General features: G+C 42.0%; 1 protein-coding gene across 10 annotated transcripts in view; it reads right to left on the reverse strand.

Annotated features, from left to right (window-relative positions):
- Positions 1 to 8,711: 8,711 nt before the first annotated feature.
- Positions 8,712 to 18,536, reverse strand: part of RBMS1 (RNA binding motif single stranded interacting protein 1) — a 222,415-nt gene continuing 212,590 nt past the window's right edge. For all 10 annotated transcript variants that reach the window (XM_086718725.1, XM_086718724.1, XM_086718727.1 and 7 more), the window contains 5 exons: positions 18,203 to 18,253; positions 15,172 to 15,282; positions 13,975 to 14,055; positions 12,135 to 12,219; positions 8,712 to 11,380 (listed from right to left, as the gene is read on the reverse strand). In XM_086718725.1, the coding sequence (XP_086574851.1) occupies positions 12,142 to 12,219; positions 13,975 to 14,055; positions 15,172 to 15,282; positions 18,203 to 18,253 (321 nt within the window). In that variant the 3' untranslated portion in view covers positions 8,712 to 11,380; positions 12,135 to 12,141. The remainder of the gene's footprint in view (positions 11,381 to 12,134; positions 12,220 to 13,974; positions 14,056 to 15,171; positions 15,283 to 18,202; positions 18,254 to 18,536) is intronic.

The raw sequence follows: 18,536 nt of genomic DNA on the forward strand, positions 1-18,536 counted from the left end.
ACGACTGCTTCCCCCCCCCCCACCCCTTAAATCTTAAGTAGAGGTATTCTTTGTGAGAAAGACAGTTATTTCACATAATCTTAGGGTCTGTGATTACCACTTTGAAAATACTTGGACATTATCTTATAAAGCCAAAGCTAGGCATACCTCATGGTACAGCAGTCCCCTTCCTGATATACCCTGCAGAAATACGTGTGCACATGTATGAAGTGACACGTACAAGCCTTTTTGATCATTCTTGTTCACACTAGCCAAAAATTGGAGACAGCTCCCATGTTTATCAGAAATGGAATGGACACATTTCAATATGTTTATACAATTTTTACCACCATACAGTGGTACAAATAAACGCATTACTGCTATGCGAAAACACACGATTAAATCTTACAGATATAATACTGAGTGGAAGAAGCAAGACACAACAAAATATTTACATTTTTTAAATGTTTACTTATTTATGAGAGAGAGACAGAGAGCAAGCCGGGGAGGGGCAGAGATAGTGGAAACACAGAATCCGAAGCAGGCTCCAGGCTGTCAGCACAGAGCCTGACATGGGGCTCGAACTCAAGAGGCATGAGATCATGAACTGAGCTGAAGCGGGACGCTCAGCCCACTGAGCCACACGGGCGCCCCGATGCAACAAAACATTTAGTGCACAATTCCATTTATATGAAGTTCAAATGTAGGCAAAACTAAACTGTGGGTTTTCGGGACACATATTTGGGTGGTAAAATCATAAAGAAAAGCAAGGCATGGAATCCTCTATTGTCTACATAGTGTGACCCGCTGAGTGGAAGAAGGGGTTCATTGTGAAGAGGCATCATTGGGGATGTCTAGGCAGGCGGCCATGTTCTACTTCTCATGGGCCGAAGTCATAGGGAGCCCATTCTGCAATGAAAATTCGAGCTGTATATTTGTGTTTTATGCACTTTTCTAAGCTTATCGCACAATTAAAAAAAAAAAAAAGTGAAAAAGAAAGCAACTCTTTATTGCCTAGTTATTCTCAGGAAGATTAAGTACCGGGTTGAATCTTGAAGGATAAATAAGAATTATCCACGTGGAGAAGACTCAGACAAGAAGGGGCAAAGGTGCAAAGTATAGAACTTTTCTGAGATTTTAAAGTTCAGGTGGAGGTGTGGTTGGAGGTGGAAGCGAGGTCTTGGGGAGCCAGGTGTTTAGACGTGGTGGGCTGGTAGAGGGATTTGAAGCCAGGGAATGGAATTTCAAGTAGAGGAGGGCTAGTAACAGGGACAAATGCAACAAAGAGGTCATTCAGATAAAGACTGAGGGGTGTCTGACTTGGGAAAGGAGGTCCCTGGCCTCCAGGTGGGAATTGTGCAGTGGGGCCTGGCAGTGGACAACAGACTGGAGTGGGAGGAGGGTGGGAGGGGAGGTGGGGGAGTAGAGACAGATGTGTTTGGCAGCCCTGACCAATGCTGCAGGGAAGGCCAACAGATGAGGAGGTTTAGATCGGGGAACTCACTATTTCTCCATGACCATAAAAGGATGTAGCTCTTTGGTTCCCCAAGTCTGGAAGGCATTTATTTCAGACTTCAGAATTCACTCATGGGAAATGAGATGGTCAAACCGGTGAGGAAGCATCGCCCTGCTCTGTGAGGTTGGACTACATTCACTTAGGAGGCGCTGGAAAAATCCCTGGGAGTCTCAGGAGACTGTTGCGCCTGAGTTTCTGCAGGATGTTGGATTTGTGGCCTCAGAGATGGCAACTCAGAGATAGAAACGTCTCTGTTCCCTTAATTTAATGCACACCGGAGTAGGTGGCTGAGAGGTTGCAAGAGACCAGTCTGTCTGCCAGGCCCTCGAGGGACAGCTTCAGGAAAATGGTGTCAGTCAACAGTTTCTCTTCTTTTCTCTCCTGCACTCAAACCATCTTATATGCGTTTTCCTTCTTGTCTCCCTTTCTAAGCCTCTCTTTCCTGCTTCCGTTCCTTCTCTCCTTTCAGACATCCTCTCCTTCTATCTCCTTTCTGGATTTTCCACTTCCACACCATTCCTGCACTTCAAGTCTCTGCTTCAAACCTTTTGCCACATTCCATCTGACAATGAGAGGTAAGCAGACTTCATGGGGCCAATTTATGGCATCACAGAAGGCCCCCTTCTTTTGGGGGAGCACCTGCCCCGTTATGGCAGAGAGACTCCTGCCCCTTGACATACAGTTCCTGTCTCCTCCTGGGCAGAGTTGGAGGATGACCAACTTCCTCACCACCCCCAGACTCCCACACAAAGCCTGAGCAGGGGAGCAAGGCTGAGGCATTGGCACAGCCAAGATGGTGATGTCGGAGCTGGGAGGCTGGTTATACACAGGGGAACTGACCAAATGAGTAAATATACCAAGTAAATTTATCGGGATCCAGGTTACTTGCTGTCAGAGAAGAGAATTACAAACATGGGAAGGGAAAATAAACCCGGAGGTGTTGGATTGGAACTGGAGGTATAAATGTGTGAACACGTTTTTCAAAATATATGGATAATGTAGAAAACACAGATGTGAGTGTGGGCATGTGGACACCTCCCCCCACATATACATTCCCTAACCCCATTCACTGACAGGGCTTGGGAACAGTGATATATCAGCAGCACAGTGCACCAGGTCCTCAAATCTTACCTTCCAACGACCATTCTCAACTAAAAGGAACCAAGACTCTTTGGAGAAATGGCCGAAGCCAGAACTGGGACAGGAAAAGCACAAGAGGAGCTTGGGACATCTACTGGTACTGGGGAGCAAGGAAACGCTTAAAAAATAATGGGGACATGTTTTGTTTTTTTTTTTTTTTGTTTTTGTTTTTAAATTTTTTTTTTCAACATTTATTTATTTTTGGGACAGAGAGAGACAGAGCATGAACGGGGGAGGGGCAGAGAGAGAGGGAGACACAGAATCGGAAACAGGCTCCAGGCTCTGAGCCATCAGCCCAGCCTGACGCGGGGCTCGAACTCACGGACTGCGAGATCGTGACCTGGCTGAAGTCGGACGCTTAACCGACTGCGCCACCCAGGTGCCCCAATGGGAACATGTTTTGAAAAAAACACAGAAGCTGGCATGCACAGGGTCCCAACTGACCAAATTAGGGACAATTTGAGCATTAAAACAAATAATGATTGTAACAGATTAGAACCCAGCAGATACAATAGGAAACCCTGAGTCCATCCTCATGTAAATAAGTAAATGAATAAATTCAAAGTTTGAGGAAGTCCAGGATATTTACATGGTTGCAAAGCATCTCCCCACGAAATACTTATTAACGGCCAAGTGAGAAGGAATAACTTTACAGTGGAGATGCCATGCAGAAACCACCTTAATTGAGTGATCAAAGGGAACATTGTTGGTAATGAGAAAAATGGAAATCCTGCACCCCCCAAAGGGATTCGGTGGGGAGAACACAGCCTCACTTTGGTGATACTCCTGCCAAAGGTGCAGGACCACGTGGAAACTTCAACCAACCTGAGGACAATCTGAATAACTGGCACATAATCTTCAATTGTGTCAAAGTTGTGGAAGTCAAATAAAGACTGAGGAGCTATTTCAGACTGAAGGAGACTAAAAACACAGCAAGTAAATGCAACGTATGATTTTGAACCGGACCTTTTTATTATGAAGAACAACGGTGCTCTCATTGGCGTTACTTTCCTTATTTTGGTGGTTGTATTGTTGTCACCTAGGAGAATGTCCTCATTTGTAGAGGATAATGGAGCACTGGGCTGGTAATTTGCTCTCAGACAAACCAGGCTAAAAAAACTCCTTTGTAGTGTACTTGCCACTTTTGTTTCAAAATTAAAAAAATAAATAAAATGGCACAGCCATGTTGGGGGAAAAAGAGAAAGATAGGTTATAAGGTGAACACAAAATTCCCATTAGTTGAGGAAGAAAACATGAAAATTTTTGTGTTTATCAGGGGTCGTGCAGGGCTGTGCCTCAACATCCTTGGAGTCCCCGATGCTCTCTCCTCAGCTCTCAGGGGTCGTTTGACAGAAAAAGCGAGATGTATTATTGTTGACAGTCGTTGGAGAGCTGAAGTATTAGGTAATGGCAAGTGTCATGATTCTCCTTCCCAAGTCACAGGCCTTGCCAGAGGACTTGAGCCCAGCGACTTGAGCTGTAGCTGCTGCTTCACGGGAAGTGGAAGAGAACGGACCATGTGTTGGCTGTCACTGGAAGTGCTCAGTTAGTGGTAGGACAACTTGTGGCTTACATCTCTTTTTCCATCTGAGGGGCTGAACTTGGACGGGAAAGGAGCATCTGGAATGTTTGTGCTGTTGCAAGACATTTTGTCCTTCAGGATCAGGGCAGAAGGAGGGATGAAGTATGTAAGAACATTTGAGAAGAGACTTAACTGAGAACATTTATTACAAGTTTACAGTCTTCCAGAGTCACTTTCATGGAGTGGGGCTTTGAAGTGCTGTCCTTGGCTTCCATTAAGGGGCCCTACCTGAAACAGCCTTGGGAAAGTGTCCTAGTATTGGCAGATACTTCCCAGTATCTCCTGCAGAGGTCTCTATACAAAGGCAATAAATACTATCTTTTCCCAGAGGATTTGGTAGGCTTTGCTACCTTTGACAAGAGTAGATGTACTTTCTCCCTTTTCACCTTGGCTGCTAGGAAACTCAAAATTATTGAGGTTCAACTATAGGGATAATGGAGGCCTTTTGGCTTGCAGAGTTACATTCTGTGCTCTCCTTCTCTCTTCACTGTTAATCTCCCAAGCCCTGATTTTTAAATGTGTTTTATCGTATTTCCTATAAGCTGCTTTAAACTACTGTAAATTAAAGGTTTGTAAACCAAATAAAGGGACAGAAGGATCACTGGAAGAGTAAAAGTTGAAGGAAACAGAAAATTTCCTCTGTAAGACAGAACTAAACATTAGGAAGAAAATTACACAGCAAGAATGCAAGAAGTTCCTTCGGTATTTCTTAAGAAAAGAAGAGGTAAGAGGGCCAGGAACAATATTCACGGTCTCCAGCATGTGTCAAAGCACAGTGTATGACAAGTGGGTACAATGGGATGCCTGCCTAGACTTCTGAGAAGAAAGTAATAAATATAAGAGTTCTCAAGATATTGTGGTGGGGTAGGGAGGCAGGTCAGAAAACCACACAGGTGTTTGCAAATCCACAATCTGGCCTGTGCAGAACATCTGACAGAGGGCGAAGAAAGTCAAAGTGATGCTATTTAAAAAGTATCCTACACCCTGCTTGATTAAAACAAACCAAACCAACACTTTCTTTTCCTACATTCCAATATTTTCAGAGCAGGAGTGACAAAGAACATCAACTCTTTGGACATCTGCTCCAAGTCTCATTCTGGCACTAGCAGACCTATTGAAGACTTCATTTGTCTGCCTGACAATTTCATCTCTCAGAAGACACAGGGGCCGAGGACGGAAACGGCTGCTTTGGCGTGAATTCCGATCAGTAAAAACGGAAACGGTTGGTAATGTGGAAATGACAAGAGTATCAGGAGAGAGGGTTTATGTCGTTCGTCTTGGCCCCTCCCGGAACTCCCAAAGCTCTTGATTTAGGTCATGCTTTTGTTACTTCTCCTTGCTAGATTGTCATTCATATGCTTGTGTCTCCTCGCAAGACTGTCCCTGGAGGACCGGGACCACATCATGTCATCTTTGTGTTTTCTGATGTCTGCTGCAGTAGCTTTTTTTTTTTTTTTTTAATATATGAAATTTATTGTCACATTGGTTTCCATGCAACACCACCCTCCAAAAACTCCCTTGTGCTGTCCCTTTATAATCACATCTTCCTCTCCCTCTTTAATTCCTGGCAATCTCTCATGGCTGTCAATACACTTTTGTCTTTTCAAGAGTGGAAATGACTGACTTACTCTGCAGCATCTCAGTTGGCAGGACTAAGAGTGATAGGTAGAAATTACAAAGATGCAATTTGACTTCGTTATAAGCTAGTTTGGGATCTGTTCCAAAAACATACGTGATGCCAGGTAAGGTGGGAAGTGCCCTGTCTCTGGAGGTATTCAAGCAGAGAAATTGGATTTAGGGATACTAGATGGTGGAAGATATCTGCACCTCATTTATGATCCGAATCTTGTGTAAAAGAGCATTGGAATAACCTAGATCAAATCTCAGCCTCTCAGAATCACATTTAAAATGAAATGAATAATAGCATTAAAGTTTTTATTTAATCCAAAGCCACCTGTTTTCAATTCTGAGCAGCCCAGAGACCTGCCAGTGCTTTCTCGTGCCTCCAAGTCATGAGGTCTGGCAAGGCTTTTGGCTTTCTCCCCTGCCCCCAGCTTCCTTGAGCCTTAAAGTCACATTTGTTACTCCCCGGGTCTGAGCAACAATGCTCTTGGTGAGGAGAGGGCTCTGCCAGCAGCAGGCAACAGTGGTTATGTGTGTCTGTTCTTAAAATTACTCTCCGATTCAGAGCCCGGTTACTCCCAGCAGCCTATGCCTGGAGCTTCAGAATATCCTACCCACCCCCCTTAGTTGCCCTCTAAGGCGCTACACTGTGTCTGTGCATGCAGGTCTCCCAAAGGAGAGCTCACAGCTGAAGGTGAAGAACAACATAACCCTCCCTCTAGTGGCTCAAACTAAAACACTCTGGCCCTACAAAGGTCCAGAGCGAGACGCTCTGGAGCCACCTCGCAGGGCTGAAATTCCACTGCTTCTCAGTTTATCCTGAACAAAGGGATAGGCACAGAGCAGCGCCTCTCAGCTGTGCCAAGAGCTGCCTGCTGGGACCCGTGGGCACCCATCTCCCAGACCCACTCCCCGCTGCCATCTGGTACGGGCCCCGGGTGGGAGCCGTGTTCCGTGATGGAGGGGTGGTTGTCTCATCACGTTGCTATCTGAAGGAAGAAACTGCCCAGCTTTTCTTAACCCCTGAGCTCCGAGTTTCCTCCCTCCTCACCTACGTGACATCTTCTGAAGCTTTGTGTGTAGGGAAGGGACCTTTACTCAAGGTAGCTAGAGCTTTTCCTTTTTGGCTACTCGAGTGGAATGAAGGCATGAGTCAGATCCAACTTTGTTTGAGTCCCACTCAGGCTGGGAAGCACTGCATTACTACTAGTGAATTTTTAATCAGTGTTTGTGAAATGCACGAGGTGGAATTCAGGCTCCTGTGAATTTACCTAGTGTCACTGGCCAACTTCACCCCAGCCAGTATAGAGAGGGATATATATGCATCCCAGGGAGCAACTGTCAGCTCGTCCGCCCTCCCTTCCAACCCAAAAGTTCCATGTCAGAGGATGGGCCCAGCCCACCTCAGACAAAGGTGAAATCCTGGCTCCCGAGGATGACCAGAGCAGCCACGACCTTTTAGCAGGGCACCACAGTTCCCCTATATATGAGGGATGGCTCTTTTGAAAGCACCATCACTCTGGTGATAGAAAGGGTGCTCCTGAAAAAGTGTCTACCAGTTTCCTTAAAAAAAAAAAAAATTTTGCTTTTAATGCTTATTTTTGAGAGACAGGGAGAGCGCGTGAGAGCGTGCACGAGTCGGGGAGGGGCAGAGAGAGAGAGGGAGACACAGAATCTGAAGCAGAGCTCTGAGCCATCAGCACAGAGCCCAACATGGGGCTCAAACCCACAAACTGTGAGATCATGACCTGAGCTAAAGTTGGATGCTTAACCCACTGAGCTACCCAGGCACCCTCAGTTTCCTTTTAAAGGCAGCCACTGGATGTCTCAGGACTCCAGTGACTTAAAGCCTTCCTAAAAGAACAAAGTTAACAAAACCTAAGATGCTTAGCAGCCCAAATAGCAGATCTTTCCTGCCTTTGGTCACTGGTCACATGAGGAAGCACTGGGACAGTGTGAGGCTGGGAAAGAAAGGAGACCATGCAGCTTACAGTCCTAGCAGCCTGTGTTCATCCTGGCGAGGCCACACTTCCTCCTGCCCTGACATCCTTCTTGCTCAAGCACTCATTATCATCAAAGGGCCATATTTCCTTTTCTGAAAGAGCCATTCAGTACCAGGGTTTTCTCGGCCCTGGCAAGTTATGTGGTCTAAACTCCACTTACGTACTTCATACCCCACATGGCCCCACGGCAGGGAGGTGTACACAGATGGGGGGTGTGGGTTCTTATTGCCTACTTCTCTCATCACCGAGCCATTGGGTAGCAGAAAAAGAATACTGTAGGACTACACCAGAACATTTAATCTGCCTTGGGTAAAGGACTCAATTTCCTGTTCTGAGTATTTCCCATAAAGCACCTTAGTGTGGCAAAGAGAAGAGTTCTCTCTCCCCCGTGAATGCTGAACAAGAGCTTCTTAGCCAAATGAGGTCACTGAAGGAGGCCCGTGGTCATCAAGGCACGGATAAGATCATCCTGAAATCCTTACCCATGTGCTTACTTAACATGACAGGGCAGTTTTTATTCTGTTCTGGGCAATGACAAATAGCACCACAGTCAAAGGGTAGCAGTAGGAAAGAGGGAGACGGGTCTGGCTTTCTGGCCTTTTAGAACAGACCAAAGGTGGACTTTGGCTGAGAAGGACTGTGGTCAGCTGATGGCTCATGTCTCCAGTTCCTATCAAAAAAGAAGGAGGTGGCAAGGTTTTCCCACTTCTTTCCAAGGACATGTATTTTGAGTACATACCGAATCTGAAGTAATTTTCAACTCACTTTCAGACCAACTTACTGAGCTGAAGAAAGAGATCAGAAGTGAAATGCATGAAATTCTAATCTACAATGAACCAATTAAAAAAAAAATAATTGACAGGAAAAATAAAATTTCAGATGTTTTTTATTCAAAGGTTTTCAAAAGAAATAAAACAGAAAAAGCTAACAATCTGATCAAATGTACAGTTCAAAAATGTCTTTTGGCGTTTAACAACAAGTCCTAGGAAAGAAAACTACAGAGTTATCTTGAACCGGACAAATAAGTTACCACTGGCAAGTTTGTGGCACTAGTAAAACAAAAATAAAAAATTAACTCTCTTGATCATATAGATATCTCTATGAAAATCTTTTTTTTTCAATCTGTACAAAAGGTCTTTCTTCATAAATTAATTTTTTTTATAATTTAATGGCTGTCTACTATGTGATGTTTAACTGATTTTTTTTTTATTTTTATTTTTTTATGTACAGAGGTTATGTTTCCCAAATCTTACCCAGACGAGTATGGCACTTAGTTCAGACATATCTAGCAGCAGATTTCCCCTCCCCTCTAACCGAGCTATCAAATTTCTGTCTTAACTAATGCAAAAATATCAAGTAGTGAGAGACCCAGGTTTATAAATGTATTAGGTACAAGGAGGGCGCTGCGTTCAGTCTGGACTTTCACAAAGCAGTAATATTCCAGGGAGCATAGAACCAATTAATACCACAACTTTAAAAAAGGAAACAAAAACAAAAACAAAACACATTTCTCTTAGGACTATGTAATTTTCACTAGAATCTACACTTCTCAGAGCAGCAAGGACTTTTGAAACTATGAAATGTCACTGACATCTATAATCAAATACAAGCATAAAATTTAAGAACTAAAAAATACTCGAAAGAAATAACTGCTCAGCCCTAGCTCCTGAGCTAGGAGGATTTGGTCTGTGGAAACAGGGAGGGCCAGCAACCTGTCCCAGCACAAAAGAAAATAGACTCTGAGGTAGATAACTGATCACACACCGTTGACCAGACAAGTACACAGTTTTGGAAGACAACTTAATTTACCATTGCTTTTCAAACGTATGCAATCGTCTCACTAAAAGAGCTTTAAGAACAGTGAATCACCTTAGATGTACTAAAGTAGAAATAACCGTGTATTTATGAATCAGGAATTTCATAGTTTCAAAATTGGTTTCTCTTTACACTGAATACTTGTAGTGATGATGTAAAGTGTGGCACTGCTTGGATCCAAATCTTCCTTCATGCTTTTTTTTTGTTTGTTTGGGTGTGTCCATACATCAGTTAAAATTATAAAACCTAAATGCAAAGGTACAAAAAAGGCACATTCTCCTAACCGCAAACTGGTCCGGCAAAAATAAAGAGCACAGAAGATATGACGCTGAGACAAGGTGGAGCAACTGGTTACTGGCTCTTCGGTCTTTGGTGAAGTTACCTTTTAAAAGTGCCAAGTAATTTTTATTTCTCAAATTTATGTAATAGAGAGAGCGAGTAGCCAATCGTTTTGCTTCTATTCATATCTCAGCTTAGGTTTGAAGATAAAATCCTTACTTTTAGCTTTTGCCATTTAGTTGCAATAGCAACGTTTTTCGCTTTGCCAGATCTCAGGCAGAATTCTCATTCTAAAGCACTATCATTAGTATAAAGGAAGGACAAAACATTCGGTGACTCCCCGCCCCCGCCCCCCACCCCCAGCCCCAACGCTACCTACACTAAATCTAGAACATCGAGTTAGTTTTTTTTTTTTTCCTGAAAAAAGGCAAAAAAGACTTTACATTGCATCATACAGCAGATATCCTAAATCAGTCAAACTATCAGAGGAAACTGTTGGCATACAGCCTTACAAACAATTTACCCTATTAAAAGTTCCCCAGTCAGAAAATGTGTTTCACACAAAACATTTTTTCCCTTCTTGCATTTCACTACCTTACACATCATGTGAAAAATCATTAAAAACACCTACTACATATTTAAAAAAGCCAAAATTTCAGCAACTTTTATTGACTACCTTTTAAAAGCCCTATGCTGCTGTTTTACAAGGCATAATAGACCAGCTCATTTGGTCAAAGCGTTCTACATCATTAGTTTGAACTAACTTTTACTGAAACAGCTACAGCATCAAAGGAGTTAAGGCAAATTGGAATTCATAGAAAAGGAGAAGACACTTCACACTACGTTGAAAGTAAAACGGAAAAGCTAAGAAGAGAGACGCAGAGGGCAACACTGAGTACAGGGACACTCACACGGCAAGCACAGAACGCCATGGGGGAGGTCGGACTACTTAAACTTCAGAGCCCATTTCATACAGCTGAAGAAAACGCAAATTCAACACAAAAATGGACAAAACCACAAAAAATCTGGTCATGCACTTGGATAAGTCTTCATGGTCTTTGTGCATACCCAGAAAATTGAAGTTTTCTTTTTCTTTTCTTTTTTTCTTACTTTTTTTTCTTTTTTCCTTTTTTTTTCTTTTTTGCATCATAACATTTGATAAAAATCTTTCGTTTTGTTTTTTTTTTTTGTTTTTTTGTTTTTTTTTGTTTTTTTTTTACTAAAATAAACCTGTTCGGGGGAACAGCTACTAGATGAATTTAAGGGTTTTATGCACCTTATAGAACTTATAGCAAAAATAGTTTTAGTTGATTTCATTATAAATAACGTTTTCAAGAACCTGTGCAAAACTGTCAATAATTTCCTAAAGCACAATTGATCAGAAAAATCCATGATTGTTCAGCCTTCACACCCTTCTTCATGTAAGAACACCCTTCTGTACATCTGGAAGAGAAAAATAAAAGATAAATGCTTTTGTGCATTTGGTATAATACGGCACCTCCTTCTTGTTTTAACGGTGTAGGTGTTTGAGGAAGGCAAGGTGGTGGGCATCTCTGGTGGTAGACCAATAAATGCTGGAACCAAGGGTCGTTCCGATGCCTTGACTCCACCTGTCAAACCTGGGACCTGCACCAGTTCTGGTGCACTTGCACCAGAACAAACAGAGACCCAAGTGTCTTAAGTTCCACACAGCTATTTTATTACAATCTACATGACCAAGTAAAAAGTTTTGAGACTTGTGGTCCAGGTGAGAGCTGGGAATGCAATCCTCCCATCTAAAGATACTAACATTAAATTCACAGTCAAGATATTGCTAATCTTATAATGCTAGATGAGGCAAAATCTCGTATTTCCTTCAGTTTGTGAGGCGTAAAGCAATATAAATTTGGGTACATGTACTATAGGTCAAATTTGATACCTGGTGTTCTGACAGGTTACAGAGTTTTAGGGTGGGGAGGGGTAAGGAGGGTGAGAGAGTAACTATACACTTGACTTCAATACAAGGCACTATTTTTTTTGGACAGAACTGGAAATTGCACAAAATCACTGATTTAACATTTCAGTAACACTGGATTCCTTGGCCATGATTAAGGCAGTGTGACCAAATCTGAGCTATGCTAAGTATCACTATGATAAAAGAATCATAGACTTTTTCCTTGACGTGAGCCCTACAGTTACAAAGATGTTGCCTTCATACCTCACAGTTACTTATTAGGTTGAAAGGTGTATGGTGAATGGTCATTAGACGTCTCGACAGCCACCTGCTGCTGACCAGTTGCTTCCTACGAGAAAGCAGAACAGGTGACACATGAGCAATGGCATCCAAGCTCTGCTACTCACGTCTGAGCTCCACATCTTAAAAAGCAAGCACTCATTAAAAGTGATTTTCTTCATATTACGTAGGGTTTTCAAGGTTAATTATTTTCCTAAGGAGTTAACATGTCTGACAGACCCAAAGAACCTCCCACCCCAATGTTTATGAGTTGTCTTTTCATATCAAGCTATAACTTATCAAACAAATATCCCTTGAGGCCAGATGTGACTTGGAATTCAGTATTTTCAGATTTTAGAATCTGAAAAACGGTAGGCGCATGCTGTATATCACAGAACATATCCAGTGGGGTCTAGGGCTGCACCTCATAACCAAACACATGAACAGGTCTACACTGAAGGATATAAATATGCCCAGTAAGTGCGCTAGGATTCTTGCTTTCCATAAATTCGGGTTCAGTCTTGCCACAGGTCAGGTTTTTGCTGAAGTGGTTACAAAGAGAATTTTTACTTTCAGATTTTATTGTGTTTCAGAATTGCAGATAAGGGACTGTGGGTTCTGTAACTGTGGCTGTCAATATGTACGCAAATTTAAATCAATCAGAGGAGAACAAAACAAAGCAAGAATGCCCCAAATGATCCAAACACAGGCCTAGGGGTGTTTCTGCAACTGGAACTTGTGGGATCTGCCTAGTGGGTACGGCTGATTGGGATGACGAATTTCCTTGGAATTTTAAGGGTACTGTGCAGAAAAATGCTACGTTTTGTTCAATCGTCATTCAAGTGTCAGTCTTCTTCCATGATCATTAGCATATCGGTATCTTCTATAATAAAAACTAAGAGTTATTTAGCTATACTAACAGCCTCTATTAAAAAAAAAGGTATGGTTTGTTCCTCATCCCTATTATGATTCTAAAACATCTGAAATACCTTACTTGCAATTGACTACTTCTTGTAGTTATTATTATTGACAATCTTTGGTACTAGGATTACAATCTTTAGCTTTATCTTTTTTTTTTTTTTAACGTTTTAAATTTATTTTTGAGAATCAGAGAGAGGCAGTGCACAAGCAGGGGAGGGGTAGACAGAGAAGGAGACACAGAATACAAAGCAGGCTCCAGACTCTGAGCTGTCAGCACAGAGCCCGATGCGGGGCTCGAACTCACGAACTGTAAGATCATGACCCGAGCCGAAGTCAGATGCTTAACCGACTGAGCCACCCAGGCACCCCTTCAGCTTTATCTTAATTTGCCTGTAAGTATCACTTTACAGGACACAAGATAGATTCCTGAAGGGTATAAAATGTGCTACAACCTTGGGAAAATATTTCTGGGAGTTTTGGGGTGTGTGGCCTGGATGTTGCTACACTCATCGGTATGCATAGAATTATCTTTCACAGTTGAAAATAATCCTAGCTATACACGCCCTCTAAACTCAATTCTTTATGCAAATATTTGACTTCTGATGGATCTTTGAGTCCTATCTAATTTACCCATTTCTTTTTTTTTTAAATTGTTTTGAATGTTTATTTTTGAGATAGACAGAGAGTGAGTGGGAAGAGAGAGAGGGAGACACAGAATCTGAAGCAGACTCCAGGCTGAGCTGTCAGCACAGAGCCCGATGCGGGGCTTGAACCCACGAACCACAAGATCGTGACCTGAGCCGAAGTTGGATGCTCAACCGATTGAACCCCCCCAGGCGCCCCTAATTTACCCGTTTCTAAAGCTACTCATTGCCAGAATGGCCACTGGAGGGTCTGTACCAACCTCAACGGGAACCGCCGTTGTCTGCACATGTGTATACTGTGGCAAATAAGCTCCTTGCATAGCTGACGTTGCAGGCATGTACTGAAAAGGAGAATACGGTCAGGATGGGAAATGAGAAGCCATGCAAAATTCTGAGTGCTTGGGAAATTTTGAGATGGGATGTCAAGTATTTGAAACTCTCAAAGGAGAAATTTAAACAAGCCACCGCAAAGTTTAATTAGTAAGTATGTCGCATGGAAGGCAAAGTGAATGTTTTCTACTTTCTGAATTTGTCAAACTAAAATTCCCACCTGTCTTTGGATTTCCTAACAAAGAAATACATACATGAAGATCACTAGGGCTTCTCATTCTCAATTAATTCAATATCACTAATGTGCAATTTTAGAAGATCTCATCTCAAACGACCTCATTACTTTCCAGCAGCCCCCTGAACTAGTATCTATAGAGTTATTTCCATAGGTGGAGACCTAAGGAGTAAATGATGTGTTGAGTTTTTATCAGGTCACCGCAGAACAGGAAATGGACCCTTGGTTTCCTGATGCTGACAATCATCCTTTTCCAAAGGCCGCAAAGCTTTCTTGTTGATATCACTGTGTACGAACCTGGCTGAGCCTTCACAAGAAGCTGCTGCTGGTTTTGAATGTAAGCAAGGAAAACATACCTCCCTTTGTTCTTTTCTGCCACCATCGATATGGTCTGAATTAAAAGCCTTTGGCCATCTTACCGTCTAAATGCTATGTTGATATATATCAACCCCGAAAGTTCCTCTGGTACCAGCTCAACCTCAGTACCCAACTAAGTCCCCTGGACTTCGGAGAAGTCAATACTAAGACTCTAATACAGGGCCTCCAAATTTCATAAAAGAAGAAGCGAGGAACAATCTCCTGCCTTTATCACCAAGTACCACCTTCATCTTTTGCTTCATGAGACCAGGTCTGCAGTATGAATGAATGACACCAGTGATTAGGGCTATATGTGGTCAAGTGTAGTTGCCAGATTCTGGTAAAGGAGAGCTACCCAAAGGACAGGCATTTAGTTCATCAATTAATCATGTGGAAGGCAATGTTGGGGGGCGGTGAGAAGGGCTCGGACATAACCTTTGATGTCACAGAGCCTGTAATTGATAGATAAGACACAGGCTGCATTAATTTACCCCCCTCCCTTTGCTGAGACATAGGATATTAATTTGCCACCTACTGTTCCGGTGCTGCCTAGTGACAGATGACTCATCTGCTGGGCCAGAGGGCTGATCATAGATGCAGGCTGTAGTGACATGGTGTGCTCCATTGAGGGAGTTAACACGGCCCCCTGGGGAGTCGGGAGACAAGAACAGTGTAAGATAAACTCAAGGAGGGAATGAAGATTCTGTCATTCCTTTTGCAAAGGAAATGCCCTAGTCTGTTGAGATGTGAAGCAAAAATAACCTCTCACACTTGCAAACGGTTTCCTTAACAATTGCCTAAAAGTCTTCTAGCTAATGCTTCCTAAAACTTTCTTAAGAGCATTCATTTCACTGAAATCACTGCATTGAACATCTTCCCCTTTCCTTTTGCTCAGCTGTAAAGCAGGCCAGTCCAGCAGGAGGAGCTGTAGTAGGAAATGCAAACTATTTTTGGCTGGATAAGGCTACAAAAATGCTTCCTTAATTTTTAAAAACTAAATGACAGCTGATGTTCTATGCAGCCACAAAACAGCACACATATCATACGGTGTCTTTGTGTGAAAATGTTCTGGACAGTCACTTGACTCAACATCAGGCTGTTAGGATCAAGATCACATTCTTCATTCACTCTGTTTCTCAGAACTTTCAGCTACAATTTGGCACCAAGGGAGGGAAGCAGATCCAGATATGATTAATACTCCAATTTCAGGTTCTTTGCTTTCATTTGAAAAAATTCTGGGCATTAAACATAAAATTAAATACGATTAAATGGGGTGGGGTGGTGGAGAACAAAAAAAGTATCGCCCATAACCCAGCCTCTCCCTAATACACAATAAACAATTTCATATCCTAGGTTTTTGCTTTGAATGTAACATTCTATTATAAATATTTACCTAACTTAGTGCATAGCCATCATTATCATCATTTTTAATTTTTTTTTTAATGTTTATTTATTTTTGAGACAGAGAGAGACAGAGCATGAGCAGAGGAGAGTAGAGAGAGAGAGAGGGAGACACAGAATCCGAAGCAGGCTCCAGGCTCTGAGCTGTCAGCGCAGAGCCTGACACGGGGCCTGAACTCACAAGCTGTGAGATCATGACCTGAGCCGAAGTCGGACACCCAACCGACTGAGCCACCCAGGTGCCCCTATCATCATTTTTAATGATTGCATAATGATACACTGATTGTCTAAACCGAAATGCAGTTAAATCCATTTCTGCATTTTCTCTAATTTATCCTATGTGATATTCTTATGGATTACATCATTCCTCTCACTTCTGCAATCACCCAATTACCTGAGAATGCAGTTATTCTGACACATCCTACCAATATTAATGTCACGTTTTTGGTATCATTGCAACTGATCTACCCCTTCAATAAATACGCTGTTATTTATTGATGATTAGAGCACAAATAAGGCAGAGACTGGTATGTGGGCACTTTAATTCTGGTTGCAGTCTAAACTGGGTAGGGAAAGGCAGATAGGAACCTTCTGCACACACTACCACTGTCTCCTCTAAGATGTTAAACTAAGATATGTGTAGGCTTTGTCTCCAAAAGTTGCCCAAAAAAGATATAGATGTGTGTCAGAAACTGTTTGTTGTTAATGCATGTCATAGAAAATTTCTTTTTAAATTTTTGGTGTGCATCACCAAAAAGTATGTGGGAACATGGAAATGATTCAGAAGCCCAGAATATGCTGAAGGAATTTCCTGCCCCCTTTTCTCATTCATCGGTAGGAGCTACTGTCCAGGATTGTGCACACAGAGACAAATATGTGTGTGTGTTTATATAGACACAGACACGTGTCATCGGAGAGCTCATCTCCTGTGTTATCAGCGAAACTTGTTTTCTCTACTTCTTCAAAGTCATCTCAGCAACTTCCGATTTAGAACATGTCCTTGGATTACTGTTTCATACACATGGTTTCATATTGCATGCTATCCTTCAGGAGCTGTCCTGAGAGACATTCCTACCTCCTCTTATGGCCAACAATGGTTTGCTTTTCCTAAACAACGGATCTGTTATTATCTTACAAGTACCATGAATTGTTCTGCTTATCAGAATTCCCATTTTGCCTTAGTGACTAAAAGCAGAGGGCCAAATTTGTAGCCTTCTTATGATGAGCATATAGGCCACTGTGTTGGGTGCTGTTAGCTTTTTTTGGTGATTCTGTTCTCCGCTTTTATTTTTCAACTGTTATTTACTTATTTTTTTAATTTTTATTTATTTTGGGGGACGAGGAAGAGAGAGAGAGAGAGAGAGAGAGAGAGAGAGAGGGAGGGAGGGAGGGAGGGAGAGACGATCCCAATTAGGCTCCATGAAACATCTGTCAGGGCAGAGCCCAATGCGGTGCTCGATCTCACAAACTGTGAGATCATGACCTGAGGTGAAATCAGGTGAAGTCGGACACTTAACCCAGTGAGCTACCCAGGTGCCCCCATTTTTCAACTTTTAAAAGGCATGTTTTAATTCAACAAACTGGATTTTATGTATTTTTGAAAAACACATAAATACACTTAGTGTAACTCAATTAAAAGATGTAATATGCACATAAATATAAATGCTCACGCCACTAAAGAAATCACATTTATCAAAGAAAGTGTTACTGTTTCAGTATTTATAATTTCTACACAGGCTAAAGTAACACTGATAAAAATCTCTAGCTTAATCTGTAACGCTTTATACCTGCATTAAACAGAATGCAATTTTAAAAAAAAAGTGAACTGTTTCATCCCAACTACTGTTAAAAACAGTAATTTTAAAACTTCAAAATTTTAAAATTCAATTGGGTGGTCCTCTATAGAACTGGTATAAAGAAGAAAATGGTACCCTGCTTCAAATATGATACATTTTAAGTTCTTACCATTGCAAATTTAATTTGATGTCAAGTACCAATCTGTTTTAAGACAAGGGCGAGTGGACGCTTTATACTGAACTTGTATATTCGCATATGCCATGCTTAACATATCCCAAATCCCATACCATCTTTGGCAAAAGGTTTTAACCCAGAGAATGGGTTTCTAAATGTTGCAAACCACAAGGCCATGAAGGTGAAACACTTACAGGGTGCTGTAGGATATATGGTTGAGGTTGCATCCAAGAAGGACTTTGCACCTGGAAAAGGGAGGATTTTGAAAGAAACATTGATTTTCATTGGAATGCTAGCGACTTCTCTAGAGATCTTTTAATCATGTTAAAATCTACAGGAGGAAAATAAGGAAGCAATACTATCAATGATTAAAAAGATCAAGGCAGTTAGAGTTCTTGGCAAACTGGTCACTCTGAATAGGATGAAATGATTATTTAAAACCAAGTTCCACGTGCCCATTCAAGAAGTATTAACTGAGTACCAGGCATCAAAGAGAAAAAGGCAAAGAAGATATGGGCCCACCCTTAA

Source organism: Puma concolor, chromosome C1 (assembly GCF_028749965.1).
Source record: "Puma concolor isolate L17-30 chromosome C1, mPumCon1.1.hap2, whole genome shotgun sequence".
Classification (NCBI taxonomy): domain Eukaryota; kingdom Metazoa; phylum Chordata; class Mammalia; order Carnivora; family Felidae; genus Puma; species Puma concolor.